At 47.6% G+C, this 22,745-nt stretch overlaps 3 protein-coding genes and 1 long non-coding RNA gene across 7 annotated transcripts in view; 3 read left to right on the forward strand and 1 right to left on the reverse strand.

Moving 5' to 3' along the window:
• Positions 1-154, forward strand: part of LOC129030582 (uncharacterized) — a 37,688-nt gene extending 37,534 nt beyond the window's left edge. The window contains exon 3 of the long non-coding RNA XR_008500703.2: positions 78-154. This is a non-coding gene — a long non-coding RNA (uncharacterized LOC129030582). The remainder of the gene's footprint in view (positions 1-77) is intronic.
• Positions 1-5,728, reverse strand: part of LOC129030581 (glucokinase regulatory protein) — a 75,376-nt gene extending 69,648 nt beyond the window's left edge. The window contains exons 1-8 of one of the 2 annotated variants that reach the window (XM_054476080.2): positions 4,392-5,728; positions 3,957-4,112; positions 3,726-3,794; positions 3,033-3,101; positions 2,559-2,632; positions 2,148-2,214; positions 1,906-1,959; positions 116-210 (exon numbers count right to left, since the gene is read on the reverse strand). In XM_054476080.2, the coding sequence (XP_054332055.1) occupies positions 116-210; positions 1,906-1,959; positions 2,148-2,214; positions 2,559-2,632; positions 3,033-3,101; positions 3,726-3,794; positions 3,957-4,112; positions 4,392-4,451 (644 nt within the window). In that variant the 5' untranslated portion in view covers positions 4,452-5,728. The remainder of the gene's footprint in view (positions 1-115; positions 211-1,905; positions 1,960-2,147; positions 2,215-2,558; positions 2,633-3,032; positions 3,102-3,725; positions 3,795-3,956; positions 4,113-4,391) is intronic. The other variant, XM_054476085.2, reaches the window with a different exon arrangement.
• FNDC4 (fibronectin type III domain containing 4) lies at positions 4,560-9,508 on the forward strand. Its single transcript, XM_054474802.1, has 8 exons — positions 4,560-4,999; positions 5,864-6,505; positions 6,687-6,832; positions 6,913-7,028; positions 7,246-7,450; positions 7,909-7,998; positions 8,601-8,725; positions 8,913-9,508. Exons 1-8 carry the CDS (start codon positions 4,560-4,562, stop codon positions 8,946-8,948), a joined length of 1,800 nt encoding a protein of 599 aa, XP_054330777.1. The 3' UTR covers positions 8,949-9,508.
• A 2,062-nt stretch (positions 9,509-11,570) lies between these two features.
• IFT172 (intraflagellar transport 172) overlaps positions 11,571-22,745 on the forward strand; it is a 44,034-nt gene continuing 32,859 nt past the window's right edge. For 2 of the 3 annotated variants that reach the window (XR_010123263.1, XM_063649431.1), the window contains exons 1-10: positions 11,583-11,776; positions 15,847-15,990; positions 16,221-16,333; positions 17,089-17,128; positions 17,418-17,483; positions 17,696-17,775; positions 17,979-18,066; positions 20,066-20,280; positions 21,110-21,293; positions 21,715-21,810. Coding sequence is in view for 2 of the 3 variants with exons in the window: in XM_063649431.1 (XP_063505501.1) it covers positions 11,738-11,776; positions 15,847-15,990; positions 16,221-16,333; positions 17,089-17,128; positions 17,418-17,483; positions 17,696-17,775; positions 17,979-18,066; positions 20,066-20,280; positions 21,110-21,293; positions 21,715-21,810 (1,065 nt within the window). In the remaining variant the exon portion in view is untranslated. Of the gene's footprint in view, positions 11,777-15,846; positions 15,991-16,220; positions 16,334-17,088; positions 17,129-17,417; positions 17,484-17,695; positions 17,776-17,978; positions 18,067-20,065; positions 20,281-21,109; positions 21,294-21,714; positions 21,811-22,745 lie in introns of all 3 variants that reach the window. The other variant, XM_054476086.2, reaches the window with a different exon arrangement.

Raw genomic sequence — 22,745 nt, forward strand, 5'->3', positions numbered from 1 at the left:
TTCTGAGATTTGGTGAACAAGACTATCGGTTCTCTCCCTTGTGGTTGTACTATAGACTTTGACATGTTCCCTTCCAGCCTCCCCCAGGGCTGCCCAGTCATTCCAGAAGGCTCACCTGGCCATGCTCACTGGATTGAAGCCAACCAGGACTGGCAAGAAGACAGCTGTGTTGTTCATGCAGTAGTCCATCTGGCCTGCCACAAAGGGAGCCTGATGGTGAAGAGAGAGAAGGGTGTGATGAGGGGGTCATTACTCTGAGTGGTGCCCAAGGCTCAAGTGCATCAGAATCCTTCAGAATGCTTGTTCAAAATGCAGATTCCTAATTACAGTTACAATCTACTGGATCCAAATTTGAAGGGGGAGCACATTTTTAACAACTACCTCAAGGGCACTACATTTTTAACAAGTTCCCCAAGGAAATCTTCTGCATGGTAAAGATGGAATACTATTGAACTAAAATCGTAAGCTCTTTGAAGTCAATATCCTCTTCTCTTTGTGTGCTTCCTTCCATATATAACACTGGTGGGATCTAGTTTCTGCTCAGTGAATTCTTAGAGCCAGAGAGCTGCAGAATTGAGAGGAAACTTGGAGTCATCTGGCTCAGTGCTTCTCAAACTACCTGGAAATCTTGTTAAAATGCTTAGTAGGTCCAGAGTGGGGCCTGAGATTTTGTATTTCTAACAAGTCCCAGGTGACACTGATGTTGCTGGTGCAGGCACCACATTTTAAGTAGCAAGGGACTAGTCCAGGGGCCATATTTTTCTGTAAAAGGACAGATAGTAAACACTTTAGGGTTTGTGGGCCCTATGGTCTCTGTCCAACTACTCAACCCTATGGCTATAGCATAAAAGAGGCCTTAGACCATATGTAAACAAAAATGGCTGTATTCCAATAAAACTTTATTTTAGGGGCTGGACATGGTGACTCATGCCTGTAATCCCAGCAATTTGGGAGGCCAAGGTGGGCAGATCACTTGAGGTCAGGAGTTCAAGACTAGCCTGGCCAACATGGCATTCATCATGTCAGTGAGCACCCTCATCCCCAATTTTCTTTTTTAGTAGAAACCCTGTCTCTACTAAAAATACAAAATCAGCCAGGTATGGTGGCATGTGCCTATAATTCCAGTTACTCGGGAGGCTGAGGCAGGAGAATCGCTTGAACCTGGGAGGAGGAGGCTGCAGTGAGCCAAGATTATGCCACTGCACTCCAGCCTGGGAGACAGAGGGAGACTCTCAAAAACAACAACAGCAACAACAACCAAAAAAAAAAAAACTAAGCTAACCTTTATTTTAGGGCCAGGTGCGGTGGCTCACGCCTGTAATCCCAGCACTTTGAGAGGCTGAGCGAGGCAGGTGGAGCACTTGATGTCAGGAGTTCGAGACCAGCCTGGCCAACATGGTGAAACTCTGTCTCTACTAAAAAATGCAAAAACTAGCCAGGCATGGTGGTGGGCACTTGTGATCCCAGCTTTTCAGGAGGCTGAAGCAGGAGAATCGCTTGAACCCAGGAGGTGGAGTTTACAGTGAGCTGAAATCATGCCATTGCACTCCAGCCTGGGTGACAGAGCGAGACTCCATCTCAAAAACAAACAAACAAACAAAAAAAAAAACTTTAAAAACAGGCAGCTGGCTGCATTGGCCAGCCAGTATAGTTTGCTTACCCCTGGACTAGTCCACCCATCTTGGTTGTTGATTGATTGATACACAGTTACTCTGAAATAGAATCCCTTCCCCATCTTCCCACATTCACACAACTCGATCCAAGTTAGTGAAACTAAAACCAAAATTTCTTGAGCAAACTTCCTGCTTTCTAGCACCGATCTCATTGATCTATCTTCCATGCTATTCCATTCCCACTCACTTCCTCTCTCTAAAATTGATCCACTCAACCCATCTTTTTACTCACAGAGAGTCCCACAGAAATGCCAATGACAATCACCCTCTTCTTCCCGGCAGCCACCTAGGAGACGAGGATGGACCAGGTAGTATAACTGGGAGGATTCCAGGGCACAAACCTACTGTGTGAGGATATCAGGGCCAGGAACAGGGGAGGGAGGAAATAGGCTTTGGCTGAATGCTGGGGCTTTTATGTCCCCATGAGAAGGAACAGATAGAGGTCTCTGGTCAATGTCAGTGAAAAGCACAGACCTTCTTCAGTTCCTCAATCCCGTGCAAGGCACTATCTTCTGTCCCCTCCCTAGAGGCCACCACAGACCTAAGAGGACAGACTCAAGGTCAGTGGCACTGGCTGGGAAGCAGAAGCCTATGGTTTATTAGGGCAGGCTACATTAAGAGATGGAAATAAAGGGAAAACTATCGTTGAATGAGCACCCACAGTTTGTTGGTGCATGACAGACACTCCATAGAGTTGAAAAACTCAAATACCTACGACAGCCAGTCAGGCAACATAAGTATGTGAAGTGGGCCAAGTGTAAGAGAATAAGGAATGGTGAGGACTAAGACAAGCTGGACACAATCTCTGTCTAAAGGCATTCAAACTCAATTTCTAAGAAATACTATTTAGGTCAAACAAAATATTCATAGGCTAACTTGGCTTACCTGTCACCCCCTGCAATGAGGTAGGTGTAAAGAGGTTTCTGTCCCAGACCTTTCATCAGCTGATTAAAGGACACCTGTCAAGAGGGGAGAGGATGTAAAGAGGTAATGACAGAGAAGAAACAATTATCTTGGATTTTCAACTCCTAGAGGGCAGAGACTATATAATGATTCTCTTAGACCAGTGCTTAACCCAGTCCTACATGGAATCTGGCACTTAAAGCTGCTACTTGGAGATGATTAGTTGGTGGTGCATGGGATGTAGAGACATTGACAACATACTGGCGGGACTCAGATGGGCTCAGAAGAAATGGGACTTCATGGTGACATCTAGCTTTTGGAAGAGAGAAAAAGCCAGGCTTGGAGTCCGGGTCTAGTGAGGGGGCCACCTGGGAGCTTAGTTATGATGATCTTTACAGTCCTGAGGGTCACCTCCAGAAGTGGAGGGGGAAGAAAACTGGGGACCAGGGTGCTCACCGACATGAGGAATGCCATCCGGCCAGAGGTGCCCCCTCCACTCAGCACAACCAGCCCCCCATCTGGCTCCTGAAGAAGGAAAGAGGCATATATTACCAGGGCCTGGCTCAGGTTGGGGGAAGAATATTCTTTTCTTTGTCAGTAAAGCAGGAGGAATTGGAAAGACTCCTTATCCCTCCTCTCATCACAAAATTGAACAAATACATGCAATGTAGTGTAGCAAAAAGAACATTGGATTAGAGAAACCAGTTTGACTCCCATGTCTTGCTCCACTACTTGTTCAAATCCTTACTTCTCCCAGAAAGAACTGAAAGCAGCTTTGTCATCTAAATAAAAGTAAATAATAAAAGCAGCATTATCCAGCAATTATTAGCTGAGTATATTTGAGCAAGCTACAGTGATTATCCTTTCTAAATCTTTGTTTTTCCATCTGAGGAAAACGAACAGAAGTCATATCAACTTCACAGGCGTTTGTGAGGGTAATAGGTGTGAAAGTAGATTGTCAATTTTAAAGTATTAAGCAGAGAAGTTATCATTATTATTTATTAATAAGATGAAAATAAGGATCCAAAAGGGAGGATCTCCAAAAGGGAGAAAGGAGAATGAGATCTATCAAAGTGAGAAATAGAGACAATATAAAGAGAAAGAGGGAAACAGAAAAGTTTAGGCAGGGAACAGAAGGAAGGTTAGTACCTTCAGCACTTCCTGAACTTTCCCAGCCACCTGTACCATTGTGGTCAGAATGGATTCACTGTAGAGTCTCTGTAGGGAATACGCAGGAATGAGAAGCCAAGAAAAGGAGGACGATGGATGGGGGAGGGGGTCTCAGGGTTTCCAATATTAGGAGCCATGGTGAGGGAGAGCAGAGGTGGGGTTGGGGTTGGCATGTTTATTTGGAGGGTCCAGGTCTTGGGTCTTGGTTACCTGGTATGTGGGCAGGGCTTGCCCCTCCTCCTGGAAGATCTCAGCATCACACTGCCCCAGCAGTCGAACAATGTTCTCAGCATCTGCTTTGTCTAGCTCCTGGGTCAGTGGGTTTGACTTCTCTGTGATTGGCACAGCTGCCTCATACCCAGACAACTAGAAGGAAGAGGGGACAAGGATGGAGCAGGAAGCCAAAGCCTCATTCATGCCTGCTGAGCTGGAGGTGGGAGTGGCAGCAGGCACAGAGTTTGGACTTACACACATGCACACACATACCACACCAGAAACTCAGCCTGCACTTGGTACTCTGGGCATATTAGGGAAAGAACATCAGGAAGGAAGAAGAGGTGAGCAGAAACCAGCGTGGAGGGAAGACTGGATGAAAAATAATTCTAGGAATCAGCACAGAAAGCCAACATGAAGAAGAGGTCTCACCTCCCACTTGCCAGGCTCCGGGGTCTCAATGACATGTTGAAACCGTTTTGTGCCTGGCATGGTCCCACGCTGTGGCTACACTGTTCCACCTGCCTTTTCAGCCACACAAACCCCTCTGGTCACAATGACTCTGCTTCCAGTTGGCAGGGCCTTATCTGAGCCCCAGGGATGATTAACCCAAGCACTCTGGGCTCTCAGAGCACCACCCCCTGTACCACTGCCTGCACCACCCTTTCCTGGTCACTAGGCCCCCAGCTCTCTGGTAACCCCAGGGAAACTCCTGGGCTTTCTCTTTGCAAGCACCCTGACTTGCCAGCCTCTGCTTTGGCCCCTGAAGAGGAAGACCTGAGGCTCGGGACTCTTGCCCTACAGGGACAATGCCCTCTTCTCCAGAGGACCTGGAGCCTGGGAGTGCAGAACAACACCCACGGCAGTGAGAATCCCTGGGCAAGTGTCCTCCGAGGCCAGAGATCAGGGTCACCAAGTCAGCAGAAGTCAGAGGACCTGGCCCATGGCTTGATCACATGCTCAGCACGCACAGTCCCACTGGTCCCATTTTATCCTCTCCTCTCAGAAAGGAAGGCAGTAGAAGCTTCCGAGCCCCAAGTGTGCACACACTGTACTGGATATTACAGCGGGAAAAATCCCACAGAAACAGAAATACTTCATTGAGAATTAGAAACCAAAGAATCTGCCCTAAATACAATGTTAGCCAACATTTATTTACACTGAACAACACACTTTTCACAGACAGTATCTCATTGGATACACCAACACTAAGATGTTGGTCAATATTGACACTCTCATTTTTCAGATGATGAAACAGGCTCAGAGTAGTTTAGTTGGTTGCTTAAGATCACACAGCTGGACAAATTGGGACTGACACCCAGGTTCTCAATTCAGATTTCAAGCTCAACCAAGGCATGAAATAATGTAAGGGCTTACATGTTATTGAACAAAGAAGTAACTAACAGATTGATGCAAATTAATCATCATCATCCAGTCACATAGTGTTGTGAGATTTATAAAGATCTTTCCCCAACATTGTCTCATTTGAGCCTCACAACAACCCTGTGAGATTTCACACGCTTTGCTTTACAGGTGGGAAACCTGAAGCACAGATAAACCAGTTTCTCCAAAACCACACCGTAAGTGGCAGAGCTTTAGAAAAACAAAAAAAGAAAAGAAAGGAATAATAATTTTTTTAAAAAAGCCATAGGTCTTTGCGCTTTGATTCTCCCGCGAAGCCCAACACTCTTAACAATCACTGTATCTCCAGGTTTTAACATAATGCCAGACACATAAGAGATGCTCAATAAATACTTGCTGAATAAATGAAAGAATGAATGAGAAAGCGAACGGAATTAAATGAGATTATGAATGGGAAAGAGACTTAAAAGCTGACGCAGTCTACAAGTAAGGGATTGTTAAAGCAATTATTATCTCCCTCACTCTCTCCCCTCTCCTGTTAGCCCCTCGGGCACTGGAGGTGGAATTCCTCTTCCCAACTTGGCTCTTCCACGCGGGGAGGAAGGGGATCTCCCAGGTGCCGGAGACCCTAGCACCCGCGCCTCCCCCCCCACGCCCCCGCCGGCTCGTCCGCTTGAGCTGGGAGAGAGAAGGGATAAGGAATGGGGGCTCCGGAGGCGCCATTGGGAGGGTCGTGGGAGGAGCCCCGAGAGGACGGGAGTGAGGGGGCGGGAGGGGAATGACGGCGGCGAGAACCCCGGCTGGGCGGGGCGGGCCCGCGCGTCCCGGCCGGGCTGCGGCGGAGCGAGCGGGGCCAGCGCTGCAGAAGGCGGCGGCTGGCTCTCCGGGACGGTCACATCCCGCTGCAGGGGCGGGCGGAGGCCGCCGCACTGCCTCCCGAACCGGGGACCCAGGCCAGCGTCCGGGCAACGCCCCCTGCTCCCGGACAGACTCCGTGGCCCGCCCGAGCCCTGGGGGCTCCGCAGACCCGCGCCCGCTCCGCCCGCAGCTCGGCCCCGCGCTGCCCGCGTCGCCGGGCCCGCGCCGGGATGGGGTAGGGACAGCGCCACCGAGTCGGGCGATGGGCCGCCCTCTGGGCACCGAGCAGCCCCCGGAGGCCTGACCAACCGCGAGGACCGGCGGAGGTGGGTGTGGGCAGCGCGGACCGCGCTCTGGGGCCGCCCGGGCAATGCGGGGGCGAGAAGGCGTAGAGAAAATAGGGCTGTTGTGAGCTGTGGGGAGCCCAGGAGAGCTGCTGCCCACCCCCCGCCACCTCCGTGCGTTCTGGGCAGTCCTTGACCCCCCACAACTCTTGCCATCTCCAAGAGCCCCGCCTGGATGTCAAGCGGATGCCACAGTGCCCCCCCCCAGCGGACTCCGTGGGGACATGGCTTCGCTGGTGCCCCTTTCCCCATATCTAAGCCCCACGGTCCTTCTGCTGGTCAGCTGTGACCTGGGCTTCGTGCGAGCAGGTAAGTAAAGGGGAACGGGGCTGAGGATCAACCACAGCTAGTAAATGGGTGAAACCTGTTAAACACCCTGGCTCCCGCAGACCGGCCTCCCTCTCCTGTGAATGTGACGGTCACTCACCTCAGAGCCAACTCGGCCACTGTGTCCTGGGACGTCCCAGAAGGCAACATCGTCATTGGCTACTCCATTTCCCAGCAAGTATGAATCACCCTTCTGCTTCCCCCAGCCTGTGTCCTTGGATTTCTGCACATTTCTTCACTTAAGTGGGGGGGATCTGGAAGCTGGCGTATCCTGGCTCAGGCTGCCCTTTTCACGCTACTCCCCCGGAGTGCTTGGATGTTGAAGAGTCTCTGGTTGAGCCTTGTGGCCTGGCACTGGGGTGAGGCTGTCCTCCTCTCCCCTCATCTCTCTGCAGCGGCAGAATGGCCCCGGGCAGCGTGTGATTCGGGAGGTGAACACCACCACCCGGGCCTGTGCCCTCTGGGGCCTGGCTGAAGACAGTGACTACACAGTGCAGGTCAGGAGCATCGGCCTTCGGGGAGAGAGTCCCCCAGGGCCTCGGGTGCACTTCCGAACTCTCAAGGGTTCTGACCGGCTACCTTCAAACAGCTCAAGCCCAGGTGAGGGTCTGTGCTATTGGATTCTCTGGCTGCTTATCTGGCTTGCAGCCTCTTACTTACTTCCCCAAGACAAGCAACAGACTAGCTGAGTTGAATAGGATGATTTAATTCATTGTATTGCCAGGAAAGGAAGGAAAAGCAGGTGAGAAGGGGACTGGGTATAGACAGGCTGGTATTGAGTTGTTCGGGGGAAGGCCTCTTAAGCCTCCTGTTACCCAACTTCACATCAGCTGCAGCCTGCATGAGTGAGTAATTAACCTGCAGCCATCCTGCTTTTTGGTCGCTAACCACCTGTCCACCAATGGCTTCCTCCCAGGGAGGGGTTACCCTACACTCCAAGGGCAACATTATGATGGGTCTACCCACTCTAATCCCCAGCATCTCCATCCTGCATATGTCTGCATAGATAGCTATTCCCCAGTAACCTGGAGTCTGCCTTCTGCCTTCTCCCTTCTCAGGTGACATCACAGTGGAAGGTCTGGATGGAGAGCGGCCACTGCAGACTGGGGAAGTGGTCATCATTGTGGTGGTGTTGCTCATGTGGGCTGGTGAGTAAGCAGCTAGACAGGGGACCAGGGACTCAGTAAAGGTGTGAGGTGGCAAAGGTTGTCAGGAGAAAAAGAAGTGAGAGATACAGTGGCTCACGCCTGTAATCCCAGCACTTTGGGAGGCCAAGGCAGGCAGATCACCTGAGGTCAGGAGTTTGAGACCAGCCTGGCCAACATGGTGAAACTCATCTCTACTAAAAATACAAAAATTAGCAGAGCGTGGTGGAGGGCACCTGTAATCCCAGCTACTCGGGAGACTGAAGCAGAAGAATTGCTTGAACTCAGGAGGTGGAAGTTGCAGTGAGCAAGCCGAGATCATGCCACTGCACTCCAGCCTGGGCGACAGAACGAGACTCTGTCTCAAAAAAAAAAAAAAAAAAAAAAAGTAAGAGAAATGAGAAATAGAGTGGGGAGATACTTAGTTCAGGAGGGATGATTTGAACTTTGAAGAGAGGGAGAGGAGGCTGTTGAGAGCCCAGAGAGGAGGACTGCATGGGCACCAGGAATTCAGGATGTTCTTCATGGATTTTCTAGAAGCTACGTGGGTATCTCCCTATGAGGGGGGAAGTGGAGATGAAGGCTCAGACTGTATTGTGTTTCAGCTGTAATTGGGCTGTTCTGCCGTCAGTATGACATCATCAAGGACAATGACTCCAACAACAATCCCAAGGAGAAGGGAAAGGGGCCGGAACAGAGTCCTCAGGGAAGGCCAGTGGGGACAAGACAGGTGATGTGGGGGCCAGTGAGGGCGGAAAGGGTGATTCTGCCCCTGAGGGGCAGCCAGGGAAAGGAAGAAGGTCAAAGAGGGGCAGAAAAAGATGGAGAATGGAAGACCTGGGATGGGGGAGGCTGGAGAGAAAGGGTGGCACCTATCACCTTCCTGAAATTGAGACTCAGGCCATTTTCTTTCACAGAAAAAGTCTCCATCTATCAACACCATCGATGTTTGAGTGAAGAAACACACCCAGAAGAGAGATGCACTAACAACTGGGGATGGGGATGGGGTCAGGGAGAGCCCAAGATGGTGATCTGCCCGAGACTCCCAGAGGGTAATGCCACTCCCACAATCTCAGGCCTGGTACCCATCCTCTTTCCACTGTGAGCAGAGCCAGAAGGTAGGTCTGTTCAGAGTCTGTGCCCCTGGACCTGGGGAGTGGATATCAGATGGGATATCTCCTTCCATTCCGCGGTCCAGGGGAGAGTCACTTGTTGTACCCTACTCCATTAGGTCCCAAATGGGGGCCCCATTTCACCTGTATCAGGACTCTGAGCATCCCCAGCTGCCCCACATCTTGCCTCTGGGCCTCAGACAGGGGTGTTTCTGTGGGTACTCCTCTTACCCCAGCAAATAAAAGGAATTGTCTGACCCTAGAGGCAGATGCTGCACTGCACTACTCCAATGTCTTCCATGGAGCCTCAGGTGCTCCCCCTCTCACCTGGCAGCCCCTTCAGCTGCTAGTGATCTCACTCGTTGGACATTTTTCCAATAAAGGTTCTTGGACAAACTGGAGCTGACTGTATAGTATGCTGAAGACATTTCCTCACCTTGTTTCTCTACTGACCCTCCAAGGGCCCCTTACACCACCACCTACTTGACAGGAGCATTGCAAGGTGTGATAATACCCCACCCTAGGATAGGGCCAGGAAGAAGAGGTGTAGAAAACTAGAACCCCAGATTCTTTTGCTTTGTTGGGTGAGAAGGGGAAAAAGAGAAGAGAAAGATATAAGTTCCTGCACCACTGAAAACTAAGGCATATCATATGAGAGGGCAATAGCCTTTTTATCTTCACTGCTTGCATCGACAGCACAGCTCCTCACCACTTAATCTTCTGACTCCTCCATCAACCCTGGGCTCATGGTCAGAAAAGGACTAAGCAGTGTCTTGGGGACTAATGAAAGGACAGCTACACTCATGGATTCCTTGGTGCCACATGCTCCTATCCTATGTGTTCCTGTGTCTGTTCTTCCCTCTTTTGCGTTCCCTTTCATCTCTGTCTCTGTTTAGTCGGTCAAAGTCAGTAATAACTGTAAATCATAAATGAGTTTATATTCATGCTCTGCCACCATATCCAGAGGAGGATTCTGAAAATAAAACTGAGGGGTTGGAACTCCCCTGTCAGAATAATTCTCATTTGAGCTCTGAGGCCTACTTGTTTCCTGTGAAAATAGGGACTGTCCTCTGCTCTTTCCTATTTTCTAAGGGGTGGTTGGTGGCCATGAGACAAACACCTGTTGACACTTGCAAACCACTGTGGGGGAAGGCTTCTGGACCCACAGTCTGTCTGGACAGCATATGCTACACTTCCTGGAGAGTCACAGATCTTCCCAACTTCGGATCATTTCAGAGCAGGCTTATGAATAACTCCTTTCTGCATTTCAATCTCTCTGGTATGTTAGAAGATAGGCCAAAAATTCTGAAAGGGACTCGAATCCAAACAAAGATCAACAAGTCAGTCTCTTTTCTACTTAACCAACCTCTAACCCCAGGTATCACAAGACAACCTATCAGGTGAGCCAAGTCAGGTCTGCCCTCAAAACTGAACCATAGGCCAGGAACGGTGGCTCACGCCTGTAATCCCAGCATTTTGGGAGGCCAAGACGGGCAAATCACCTGAGGTCGGGAGTTTGAGACCAGCCTGACCAACATGGAGAAACCCTGTCTCTACTAAAAATACAAAATTGGTCGGGCGTGGTGGCGCATGCCTGTAATCCCAGCTACTTGGGAGGCTGAGGCAGGAGAATCTCTTGAACCTGGGAGGCAGAGGTTGCAGTGAGCCAAGATCGCGCCATTGCAGTCCAGCCTGGGCAACAAGAGGGAAACTCTGTCTCAAAACAACAACAACAACAACAAACTGAACCATAAAAGCATTCCAATGTAAACAGCAGTCTTTAACCCACCATTACCCAATTTGGAAGTAGGGTACCTTACATTTCTTTGGCAGCTAGTTCCAAAACACTCATCTTTCAGATTCTGAGAATAAGTGTCATTTATTGGGATGGGAGTGTGACAGGTTATAGTACCGTGGCATGGAGAGAGCGAAGAAACATAAAAGCTGTTTAAACCTACTAACTCTGGGTTGAACTCCAGTTCCAAGTCCTTCGCTGGCTGTGTTAGTTTGAGCAAGTGCCCTGAGTCTCCTGTTATGTAAAATGAGACTAATAATAACGCTAGCCCCTTCAAAAGGTGGTTTTTGGATTAAACGACAAAAATGCACGTACAATACTTTACACAGTACCTGGCAGACACATACTGAGTATTCATCGTTAGCTATCGTTATTAGCCTTGCGATCCCGTGCAAGTCATGTAACCTATTTGGGTACAATTCCGTCAACTGCAGAAGGCCTATCATGGAAACCGCCCTGCTTCCCTCCAGGGTTGTGAGGATTAAGAGAGTGCACTCAGAAAGTCAAGTACATCGAAGAGCGAGACGGACCGCTATGACGTAAGACCTGGGGCTGGCTGAAGGCTTGCGGGCGGGGCTTGGTCTTGAGTTTGCATCCGGCGACGGGATTGGTCAAGGAGAGCATTCATGAAGCCCTCTCAAGGGCCCGCCCCAGATCTCACCGCGCTTGCGCACGTTCTGTTTACTTCGCCGCAAAGCTGCGTGTGACCTTGCGACGCGTGTTGCGCTCCGGTCGCATAAGCGTCAGCGGCTGCCGCTGCGGCTGCGTGGCGGGTTGTCCAGGTAACCACGAGAGTTGTCGCTGTCTGGGAGCATCTGAGAGACAGGTGTGCGTCATGCAGTTGAAGCACCTGAGGACCCTGCTGAGCCCTCAGGTGAGGAGTTGCGTGCCAGTCCCTCCCCCTTATGCTTTATGTTCCAAGAAAAGTGGGGGAACTGAAGTTTAATGATGTTGACCTCCTACCGTGTGCAGAAGGCTGTAAAGGATATAGCGATGATCTGGATCTTGGCCTGTCGATACAGCGTCCAGGAGGCGAGATGCAGGGCTAAGGACTTGTAGCTTTCCTTACATTTCATTCACATCAGTTGTGTACAGGCCCCGTGCTGGGGCTCGTAGGAATCCCAAACCACCCGACTTATGCCCCTCCCTTCAGGAGGCTTGTATTAGAGGGAGAGGTGCACATGTAAGCAGCGAGTATGCATATGCATGTGCCCATAATTAAATAAGCGCCCTAGGTGCAAGCCCTGAAGGGGGAGTGCGAAGACCGAACCGTGTATTCTGATTCAGGAGAGGCTGGGCACTAGGGGAGGAGCGCTGAAACATGGTGAAGAAAGGGTGGGCTTTGGCGTTAGCACACCAGAATTTAAGTCCTAGCTCCACCACTACTTTCTTATTTTCTTTTTAAAATTTCTTACCTTGTCCTTATTTCAGATCCACCACTACTTTATTTAACTATTTGAGACAGAGTCTTGCTCTGTCGCCCAGGCTGGAGTGCAGTGGCTCGATCTCACTGCAACCTCCGCCTCCCGGGTTCAAGGGATTTTCCTGACATAGCCTCCCAAGTAGCTGGGATTACAGACGTGCGCTAGCACGCCCGGGTAATTTTTTGTTTCTTTGTTTGTTTTTGTTTTTTGTAGAGACGAGGTTTCCCCATGTTGCCCAGGCTGGCCACCACTACTTTAAACAAATGACCTGATATCTCTAACTTTAGCCTTTATTATACAGTGTCTCGGAACACTCACCAACTTCTTCATTTGAAAAAACATGAGTACTAATAGCAACTTTAGGGGACTTGGGGAAGAGTTATGTAGAGTAATATACACAAAAGAGCATTGTAAACTGAAAAGCAGTGTGAAAAATTGATAGGAGGAAAGGACATTCAAAATTCAAAGGACAGAATAATACAAATAAGAATAAGATATCTGGCCAGGCACAGTGGCTCACACCTGTAATCCCAGCAATTTGGGAGGCCAAGGTGGGAGGATCGCTTGAGTCCAAGACCTATACAAAAAAATTTTGACCAGGTGCGGTGGCTCACACCTGTAATCCCAGCACTTTGGGAGGCCGAGGCGGGTGGATCACGTGAGGTCAGGAGTTCAAGTCCAGCCTGGCCAACATGGTGAAACCCCATCTCTACTAAAAATACAAAAATTAGCCGGGCATGGCAGCAGCCGCCTGTAATCCCAGCTACTCAGGAGGCTGAGGAAGGAGAATCTGTTGAACCCGGGAGGTGGAGGTTGCAGTGAGCCGAGATGGTGCCACTGCACTCCAGCCTGGGGGACAAGAGTGAGACTTTGTCCAAAAAAAAAAAAAATTTTTTTTAAGTAGCCTCGTGTGGTGGCAAGCACCTGTAGGCCCAGCTGCTGGGGTCACTGAAGTGGGAGGACCTCCTGAGTCCAGGAGGCCGAGGCTGCAGTGAGACGTGATCACACCACTGCACTCCAGCCTGGGTGACAGAGTGAGGCTGTGTCTCAAAAATAAATAAGATGTTCCATAACTGAGTGTGTAATATGTACTGGGGCACCTTAATAAAGAAATTGGGATTATGGTTTATGGATTTACACATACATGGATTTAATCATGGTCCTAGGCCAGGCGCAGTGGTTCATGCCTGTAAACCAAGCACTTTGAGAGGCTGAGGCAGGCGGATCGCCCGAGGTCAGGGGTTCGAGACCTTCCTGGCCAACATGGTGAAACTACTAAAAATACAAAAATTAACTAGGTGTGGTGGCGCATGCCTGTAATCCCAGCTACTCGGGAGGCTGAGGCAGGAGAATCGCTTGAACTCAGGAGGCAGAGTTGCAGTGAGTCCACTGCACTCCAGCTTGGGTGACAGAGCGAGACTCTGCCTCAAAAAATAAATTAATTAATTAAATAAATCATGGTCCTACCACTTACAAACTGTGTATGTGAACTTGGGCAAATTACTTAATCTTTTTGGGCTTCCATTCCTCTATCTGTAAAAGGGGGATAATAATAGCATCTACCTCAGTGTTATGAGGTAAAATGAGATTATGCTTGTCAAGCACTTACCAAAATGCCTATTCTATGGTAAGTACTTGTTAAAGGCAAGCTCTTATTATTTTATTCCCTACCTCACTTAATGAAACAATCTAGTGAGGTACATATTGTAGAGAAAGGAGAAGTAATTGATTATGGAAATCAGAGAGGCTTCACAGAGGGTGTGGCATTTGGACAATAGGAGGAAATGAGAACACAGGCCAGGCGTGGTGGCTCATGCCTGTAATCCCAGCACTTCGGGAGGCCAAGGTGAGTGGATCACTTGAGCTCAGGAGTTCAAGACCAGCCTGGGCAATACGGTGAAACCCTGACTCTACCAAAAATACAAAAAAATTAGCCAGGCACCGTAGCGCACGCCTATAGCCTCAGCTACTTGGGAGGCTGAGGCAGGAGAATCGCTTGAGCCCAAGAAACAGAGGTTGCAGTGAGCTGAGATTGTGACACCGCACTCCAGTCTGGGGGACAGAGTGAGACTCCGTCAAAAAAAAAAAAAAAGAAGGAAATTAGAACAAAGATAGTTGTGCTCTCTCCTCAGTTGGAGAAAAAAATAAAAAGAGATTTGTGCTCACTGCTCAGCAAGCTGTCCATTGAATCTGTACTTTAAAAATTTCTCCGCCCTAATGGAAAAATTGGAAATGAAATCCTCCTTCAGTCTCTCAAAATAAGATGATGTCATGATGCAGGTAGGGCTGAATGCCCAGGATTGGGCAAAGCGATAAAGCAGGAGGATCAGCAAAGGTTGATGAGGAGCCCTCAGGCCTTCTAACCTAATATAATGAAGAGTTTGAGGATGATAGTGATGGTGGTGTGGCTATCTTCTGGTTTGAGGATTTGCAGGAAAAGAGCCTTTTTACTTCTGACTTTGGAGATAGGTGAGTTTAGAGTGTAAAGTGTCAATGTTTTAAGCCAGAACTCTAGTGTCCAAATAATTAATCAAACAATTGGGGCAGAAGAAAAGCAGAATAAAATGTTTTGTTTTCAAGGAAGGAAACCCTTAGTAGCAGAGCTAGTCCCTTAGGACCAGAGCTGGTGTTGGAAGGGTCAGATCTGGTCAGAATAATTCACCTGGAGATAACTTCTAACTTGGGTTTCTGTGAAGTGGGTAGTTAAGAAGAAAAGAAAGTGGGATTGTTCATCCTGAGTCTCAACTCGTACTCCCCCATCCTGAACTCTCACCGTCTCTCCCTTTCCTTTCAAATAAGCCCAAACTCCTTTGCCTGGCTTCAAAGACTTCCTGAGCTGGCCTGTTTTTCCTGCCTTACCCCATCTATTCTACTATTTATAAGGTATAATAGTTTCAAATAAACTAAATTACTGTTTCTTGTCCAGAACTTGCCTTTGCTCATTGCCATTCCTCCCATCTCATATAACTTCCTACTCAACTGCATTCATTCTTCAAAGCTTAATTTTGATAATTGAAGCATAAAATTCTCTTAGGCGTCTCCAAACTATTGCAGTACTTTATACATACTTTAATAGGACTTTTCTATTTTGCACCATCTTATTAGACCTGGAGGCAGGATCTATGGTTTGCTTTTTGTCTCTCTCTCAGCCCCTGGCCAAGTGCCTTGATCAATAAGGTGCTCAAAAAAATGAATGGCTAATGACCAAAACTTACCAGACTAATTGAATTTATTTCAGTAGCAGACCTGGGAGCCGTTGCAGGGATTCATTGATACAGTTGACTTAGCACCCTCCCTCTTAGTGTATTTGCATATGAGTCTCTAGAAGCATATTGTTCTCACAGTCCAGGATCTGAAGGCCTTGGAGACCAGGATGGGCCACAGGCATCTCTTTGTTTTGAGGATAGAACCGTGACAGGAAGAAAATTGACCAGAATTACACTAGAATTAATGGAGCTAGAAATGCTTTTGGCATTCTAGACCAGCACATGGGTTTGTTTTTACCCCTTTGCCTCTGCAGGATGGAGCTGCAAAGGTGACCTGCATGGCTTGGTCCCAGAACAATGCCAAATTTGCTGTCTGCACAGTGGACCGAGTGGTCTTGCTGTATGATGAACATGGAGAACGGAGAGATAAATTCTCCACCAAACCAGCTGACATGAAGGTAAACAGTGTATTCATGTGTACCTTAACCTATTGATGGGGTCTTACAACCTGGAAGACATAATCTGCCTTCTAGCCATCGGCATAGGAAATGGCATACCCCACCTTTTTCTCAGTATAAATCCTCAGGCTCCCTTAGGAGCACACATATACCTTTTTTTCTCTTTTCTCTTTCATGTGTACTCATTACTTCTTTTTCTTTTTCTTTCTTTTTTTTTTTAAAACTCTTAGTATGGCAGGAAGAGCTATATGGTGAAGGGCATGGCTTTTTCTCCTGATTCCACTAAAATTGCCATAGGACAGACTGACAACATCATCTATGTCTACAAGATTGGAGAAGATTGGTGAGGATAGAGATTGGGAGATGGGATGGCCCAGGAAAGAAGGGGAAGGCAAGAGAAATGCCTCACTGGGGAGGGGAAATAAAGGGGATGAGAAGCCAAGCTTGGCCATTGAAGGCAGAGACTTTCTGGAGTCTGTTTTTGCTTTTCTGCCTTCGCCTGTCCCACGTGTTCTTCAATCCCATCCCTGGAGGAAACAGTCCAAGGTCAACAGGAGGCCCTGTGAGATCCTGGAAGCCCAGAGTGATGTCACATCTTTGTTATTGTTCTGAAGCTGCTTAGGCTCCCTCATATGCCTCCTTTCAGGGCTCCTACAGAGTAGTCAGAAACACTACTGGGCCAGGGAAGAAATCTGCTCTTTCTTCTCTTCCCTCAGCATCATTTTTGGCAATTTGTTTATGGAAGTGGTTTTTATTTATTTATTTATTTATTTTGAGATAGAGTCTCACTCTGTCACCCAGGCTGGAGTGCAGTGGCGCGATCTCAGCTCACTGCAAGCTCCTCCTCCCGCGTTCACACAATTCTCCTGCCTCAGCCTCCCGAGTAGCTGGGACTACAGGCGCCCACCACCACATCCGGCTAATTTTTTGTATTTTTAGGAGAGATGGGGTTTCACCGTGTTAGCCAGGATGGTCTCGATCTCCTGACCTCATGATCTGCCTGCCTTGGCCTCCCAAAGTGCTGGGATTACAGGTGTGAGCCACCGCGCCTGGCCTGGAAGTGGTTTTTAATATGTTTCCCTTTCTTTTGTTTGGCAGGGGTGACAAGAAAGTCATCTGCAACAAGTTCATCCAGACGGTAAAGTTCAAACCAGTCCCTGGAAGCTTAGGATGAACAAACATATATCAGTATATCTACTTATAAATACAGCCAGGAGTTGCATTTCTAACATCTGAATGTGACTTTTCCTACTGCAAGGATGGTGCTTCATGGCTGTTCATGGTCATCTGCTGTCTTCCTTAGAGCCCTGCTGTGTCCTTCCCTATAGGAGATTGAGGTGGTGGTGTGTGGTGGGGTGTTGAAGTTGTTATAAAAGTGCTGGCCCACACAGATGGGGTTATCCTTTTCATTATTTCCTGTCACACAGAGTGCTGTCACTTGTCTGCAATGGCCTGCAGAGTACATCATTGTCTTTGGACTGGCTGAAGGGAAGGTAAAAGAGGGAAGGGAAACACAAGAGAGGGGGTGGTAGGGATAATGGTTCTGGAGAGAGGAATATGGTTCATCCTCTTTCTTAGGATCAAGTTGTATACTGGGGAGAATGCATAGGGACCAGTTCTGTGGGACAGTTTTTCCTTTTTTTCTTAGGGCCTAGTTAAATTTAAAATAGCCTAACCATACTTGTGTCCATTTTTCCATTTTCAGGTTCGTTTAGCAAACACCAAAACTAATAAATCATCTACCATCTATGGGACAGAGTCTTACGTGGTGTCCCTGACAACAAAGTGAGTGAAGAGGAGTAGTATCACTAGAGTCTGAAAGTGTTAGGAAAATGCTGTGGGGAAGTCTGGACTGCAAGACCATAGTATGAAAGGCAGGAGGACTGGTAGCAGGAAGCACAGACAGGGTTGTGTTTGACAGAGAAAGGGGTTTTCTTGGTGAGATAAAATAATCTCTTCCTGTATTTCTCTCCTTTCTCCTTTTTTAGTTGCTCTGGGAAAGGAATTCTCTCTGGTCATGCAGATGGTACCATCGTTAGGTATTTCTTTGATGATGAAGGCTCTGGAGAGTCACAGGTATGAATAAAGAATGTTGTGGGAGGCTTGGATCGCTTGAGTTCAGGAGTTTGAGACCAGCCTGGGCAACACAGTGAAACCCTGTCTCTACCAAAAAAACAAAAAATAAATACAAAAATTAGTCGGGCATGGTGGCATGGGCCTGTAGTCCCAGCTACTCAGGAAGCCAAAGTGGAAGGATCACTTGAGCCCAGGAGGTTGAGGCTGCAGTGAGCTGAAATAGCACCACTGCACTACAGCCTGGGTGACAGAACAAGACTGTGTCTCAAAAAAAAAAAAGATGCTGTGGAATAGGGGATAAGGAAATTCCAGGAGCCCTCCTAGAGGAGGTTGGACTTCTAAGGCATTTGGATTGAGATACTAAGGGAGGAAGCTAGGGGAGAACTCAGGGACAGAGAAAAAGTTGGATGGGGCCACTGAGAGGATTTGTGTTTAGGAGCCTGGAGCTTACTACTTACAAGAAGGGATGAATCAGGTGAAAGAGACCTTGAGACAAAGGGAAATAAAAACTCTTAGAGTAATAAAAAGTGAAAATTATTCCCATTTATGTAAAATATATATAACATATATTTATGTATGTAGATTCATAGAAAAAAGAGTTAACAGTTTACTCTGGAGAGGGGAAAGGAAAAAGATGGGGGATAAAAAGGAAACTTTCATGTTTTACTCTATATAATTGTGTATTGTTTGAATCATTTACATTAAGAATTACTTGTGGGCTGTGCCTGTAATCCCAGCACTTTGGGAGGCCGAGGCGGGTGGATCACCTGAGATCAGGAGTTGGAGACCAGCCTGATGTGAAACCTGTCTCTACTAAATACAAATAAATTAGCTGGGTGTGGTGGCCCATGCCTGTAATCTCAGCTTTTTGGGAGGCTAAGGCAGGAAAATCGCTTGAACCTGGGAGGCAGAGGTTGCAGTGAGCCAAAATTGCATGCCATTGCACTCCAGACTGGGCAACAAGAGTGAAATGCCATCTCAAAAAAAAAAAGAATTACTTGCATAGGCCGGGCACAGTGGCTCACTCCTGTAATCAGAGCACTTTGGGAGGTCAAGGCGGGTGGATGACCTGAGGTCAGGAGTTCAGGACCAGCCTGGCCAACATGGTGAAACCCCGTCTCTACTAAAAATATAAAATTAGCCGGGCATGGTGGCACGTGCCCGGAATCCCAGCTACTCAGGAGGCTGAGGCAGGAGAATTGCTTGAACCCGGGAAGGAAGGTTGCAGTGAGGTGAGAACGCGCCACTGCACTCCAGCCCTGGCGACAGAGTGAGACTCCATCTCAAAAAAAAAAAAGAATTATTTGTATAATAATGAAATTTAACCCTCCTTAAAAAAAGAAGCCCTATGCTCTTTGTGGGCCCAGACGGTGTTGGTTAATGTGTAGCACATCTCCTTTTAGGAGGAGCTTTACCAGGTGCATATTAAAAATTTCCAATACATGTTGGGCGTTGTGGCTCACGCCTGTGATCCCAGCACTTTGGGAGGCTGAGACAGGCTGATCACAAGGTCAGGAGTTCGAGACCAGCCTGACCAACATGGTGAAACCCCATCTCTACTAAAAATAGAAAAATTAGCCTAGTGTGGTGGCACACACCTGTAATCCCAGCTACTCAGGAGGCTGAGACAGGAGAATCGCTTGAACCTGGGAGGCGGAGGTTGCAGCGAGCTGAGATCGTGCCACTGCACTCCAGCCTGGATGACAGAGTGAGACTCTGTCTCAAAAAAAAAAAAAAGAAAAAATATTCCAATATACAAGCATTTTGAGGTTTTTCTAGAGCACAAGGTCAACAAGTGTGTGTATAGGGGTGGGTGTGTGTGTGTGTGTGTGTGACAATTTGTGAAGAGTTCAGGATTAGGATGTGTTGGGATAGGGAAATGTTGGAAGAGATTTCCGCAGGGTATGATGGTCAGAGTGAATGTACAAGGTGTTGAGAGTGAGGAATTTCTCGGGTGGAGTCTTCGAAGAGTGCTTGAAACCCTCTACTTCTGTCTTAGGGGAAGTTGGTTAACCACCCGTGTCCACCCTATGCCTTGGCATGGGCAACCAATAGCATCGTGGCTGCAGGCTGTGATCGGAAAATTGTAGCCTATGGAAAAGAAGGCCACGTGCTACAAACTTTTGATTATAGCCGTGACCCTCAGGAGCGGGAGTTCACCACAGCTGTAGCAAGTCCTGGGGGCCAGTCTGTTGTGCTAGGAAGTTATGACAGGTGAGTCCCCTTTCCAGTTTTATCTACTGCCTACTTTCCCTGCGAACACTCTCTGCTTTAGCCAAATTATTCTGAGCCAGAGTGGGAGACTGGAGCAGAATCAAATATATGTATGTAATTCATGCACTTTCCTCTTCCTGCTCCCGCTATCCATTGGTGTGCTGGCAGTTCCAAAATGTCCTGGGCTGTTGTTTTGTCTCTGTGCCTCTCCCTGCACTTCTACAGCAGAATTCATCTCTATTTTCTGTTTCCATTGCCCACTTTGAGACCACTTAGAGTTTCTCACATTATATTACAGTTTGTTGTTTGCAAACTACTGTTGTTTAGCCAGATAGATGGCTAAATCAGAGTCCTTGAGAAGGGGGCTTATTATTCATCTTTTCAGTGCCTAGATTAGCATCTATATGCTATATATATCTAAGATATGCTCAGATGTTTGGCGAATGAATGAATGAATGATGGAACAGCAGATAAACAGCCATGTTCCAGGTCTCATCATTTCTCTGGCATGTGTTTAACCCCCACTTTGTCAGTCCTGTCTTTGTATCCCCTTCAATCTTATGTCTCCTCGTATTCTTTCTTCACTGATTCCTACCATTTATCTCCTTGTTCCATATTTTTTTGCTCCTAGTAGCTTATTTTTCTCACCTGCCCTGGTCTTTTTGTTTTCTCTGCTCCCCTCACTCATTCTATTTTAGTTTTGCCTTGATTTTCCCAGCTTATTTCCTGTGCACCTTTATATCCTCTTCTGCTAGACTGCCTAGCTTGTCTGTTCTTTTTACTTCCTTTCTTTTCTGATATAGCAAGACTAATTTCCTTTGGTTATCAGCCCATTTGCACTCTTTAGCTCAGCCTCAATCTCTTCTAAAAGCCACATACTTTATTTCAGGCTTCGGGTGTTCAACTGGATCCCTCAAAGAAGCATCTGGGAAGAGGCAAAGCCCAAGGAGATTACCAATTTATACACCATCACTGCCTTGGCCTGGAAGCGGGATGGCTCACGGCTGTGTGTGGTGTGTTACTAGTAATCCCTTTCTGGATTGGTGACTTTCACCAAACTAGAAAAAAATCCTGCCTTATCCTAAAGCACTGTTCCCTGACACTACAGAATCTCCTCTTTCCTTTTGACCCTGACCTAAAATTCTGGCATTAAAGGCAGGAAAGAGAAATTCATACTTTATTGGAGGTCACAAAAGGGACAAAAAATTGTGTGTAGGCTGGGCTAGTTTCTCCCTTTTATCCCAGTAATATGTTGTGCCCTTGAGTCCAATGATTGTAGCCTCTTTCCTCTTGGTAATTCCAAAAACTGCCAGCTCTTTCACTGCCAACTCTTCTCTAGACTCTAGAGCTTAGGTTTTGAGGATGTCTCTAGATACTCTCCCCATGCCAGTGTACTATGTGTGTGATCTTTTATGCTGTCACTTTCCCTTCTAGGGCACACTATGTGGTGGGGTGGAACAGTTTGACTGCTGCCTCCGAAGGAGTATTTACAAGAACAAGTTTGAGTTGACGTATGTGGGACCTAGCCAGGTAAGCAGGATGGTAGCCTACTGCACTGAGACCTTGTGTGGCTTATTCATCCTTGTAACATTTCCCTGCCTTCTGGCCACAGCCATAGTTCAAATTTAATCTTCATCCCTCTGGAAGAGCTGTTCTGGGCAACAGAATATGTCAGGGCAACACCGTGGTAACTTTCCTGCTGTAGTTCTTGCAGCTTATTATAAGAAAAGTTTTGGCTGGACGCAGTGGCTCATGCCTGTAATCCCAGCACTTTGGGAGGCCGAGGCGGGCGGATCACAAGGTCAGGAGATCGAGACCATCCTGGCTAATATGGTGAAACCCCGTCTCTACTAAAAATACAAAAAAATTAGCCAGGCGTGGTGGCGGGTGCCTGTAGTCCCAGCTACTTGGGAGGCTGAGGCAGGAAAATGGCATGAACCCAGGAGGCGGAGCTTGCAGTGAGCCGAGATCGCACCACTGCACTCCATCCTGGGTGACAGAACAAGACTCTGTCTCAAAAAAAAAAAAAAAGAAAAGTTTTAAGCACCAGGCATAAGGTGTGCAGAGATTGCCACTAAAGCCTTCCTGGCTTAAAACTTTACTGGCTACACACTGGCAATTGGGCAATTGGATAAATAGGATTATAAATGTGAACTCTGTTGTTTTAAGGCCTCTGAGCTCACTGTGTGTGATGTTGCAAGCTAAAAATGTCTCAGTTCTTGGGCGCACTTTTCTCTTTTTTCTACCTCTGTCCTTCCATTTATTATACATTGGTTTCTTCATTCTTTTGTTCTTTCCAGAAACATCTATTCATTCTCCACTATGTGTCAGCAGTGTTAGGCATTGGGAATACACAGATAATTATCTGTAAGACATTGTCCCTTGATCAAGGAGATCATTATCACAGAGGACACAGACATATCAAAAAATAATATTAGCCAGATGCAGTGGCACATGCCTGTAGT

The sequence above is a fragment of the Pongo pygmaeus genome, chromosome 12, assembly GCF_028885625.2.
Source record: "Pongo pygmaeus isolate AG05252 chromosome 12, NHGRI_mPonPyg2-v2.0_pri, whole genome shotgun sequence".
In the NCBI taxonomy this organism is placed as follows: Eukaryota; Metazoa; Chordata; class Mammalia; order Primates; family Hominidae; genus Pongo; species Pongo pygmaeus.

Coding starts and splice junctions, on each gene's coding strand:
- FNDC4 (XM_054474802.1), top strand. CDS start 4,560: ATGATTAACCCAAGCACTCTGGGCTCTCAGAGCACCACCCCCTGTACC. Junction 5,000..5,863: donor GAAGCTTCCGAGCCCCAAGT/GTGCACACACTG, acceptor CTCTCCTGTTAG/CCCCTCGGGCACTGGAGGTG. Junction 7,029..7,245: donor GCTACTCCATTTCCCAGCAA/GTATGAATCACC, acceptor ATCTCTCTGCAG/CGGCAGAATGGCCCCGGGCA.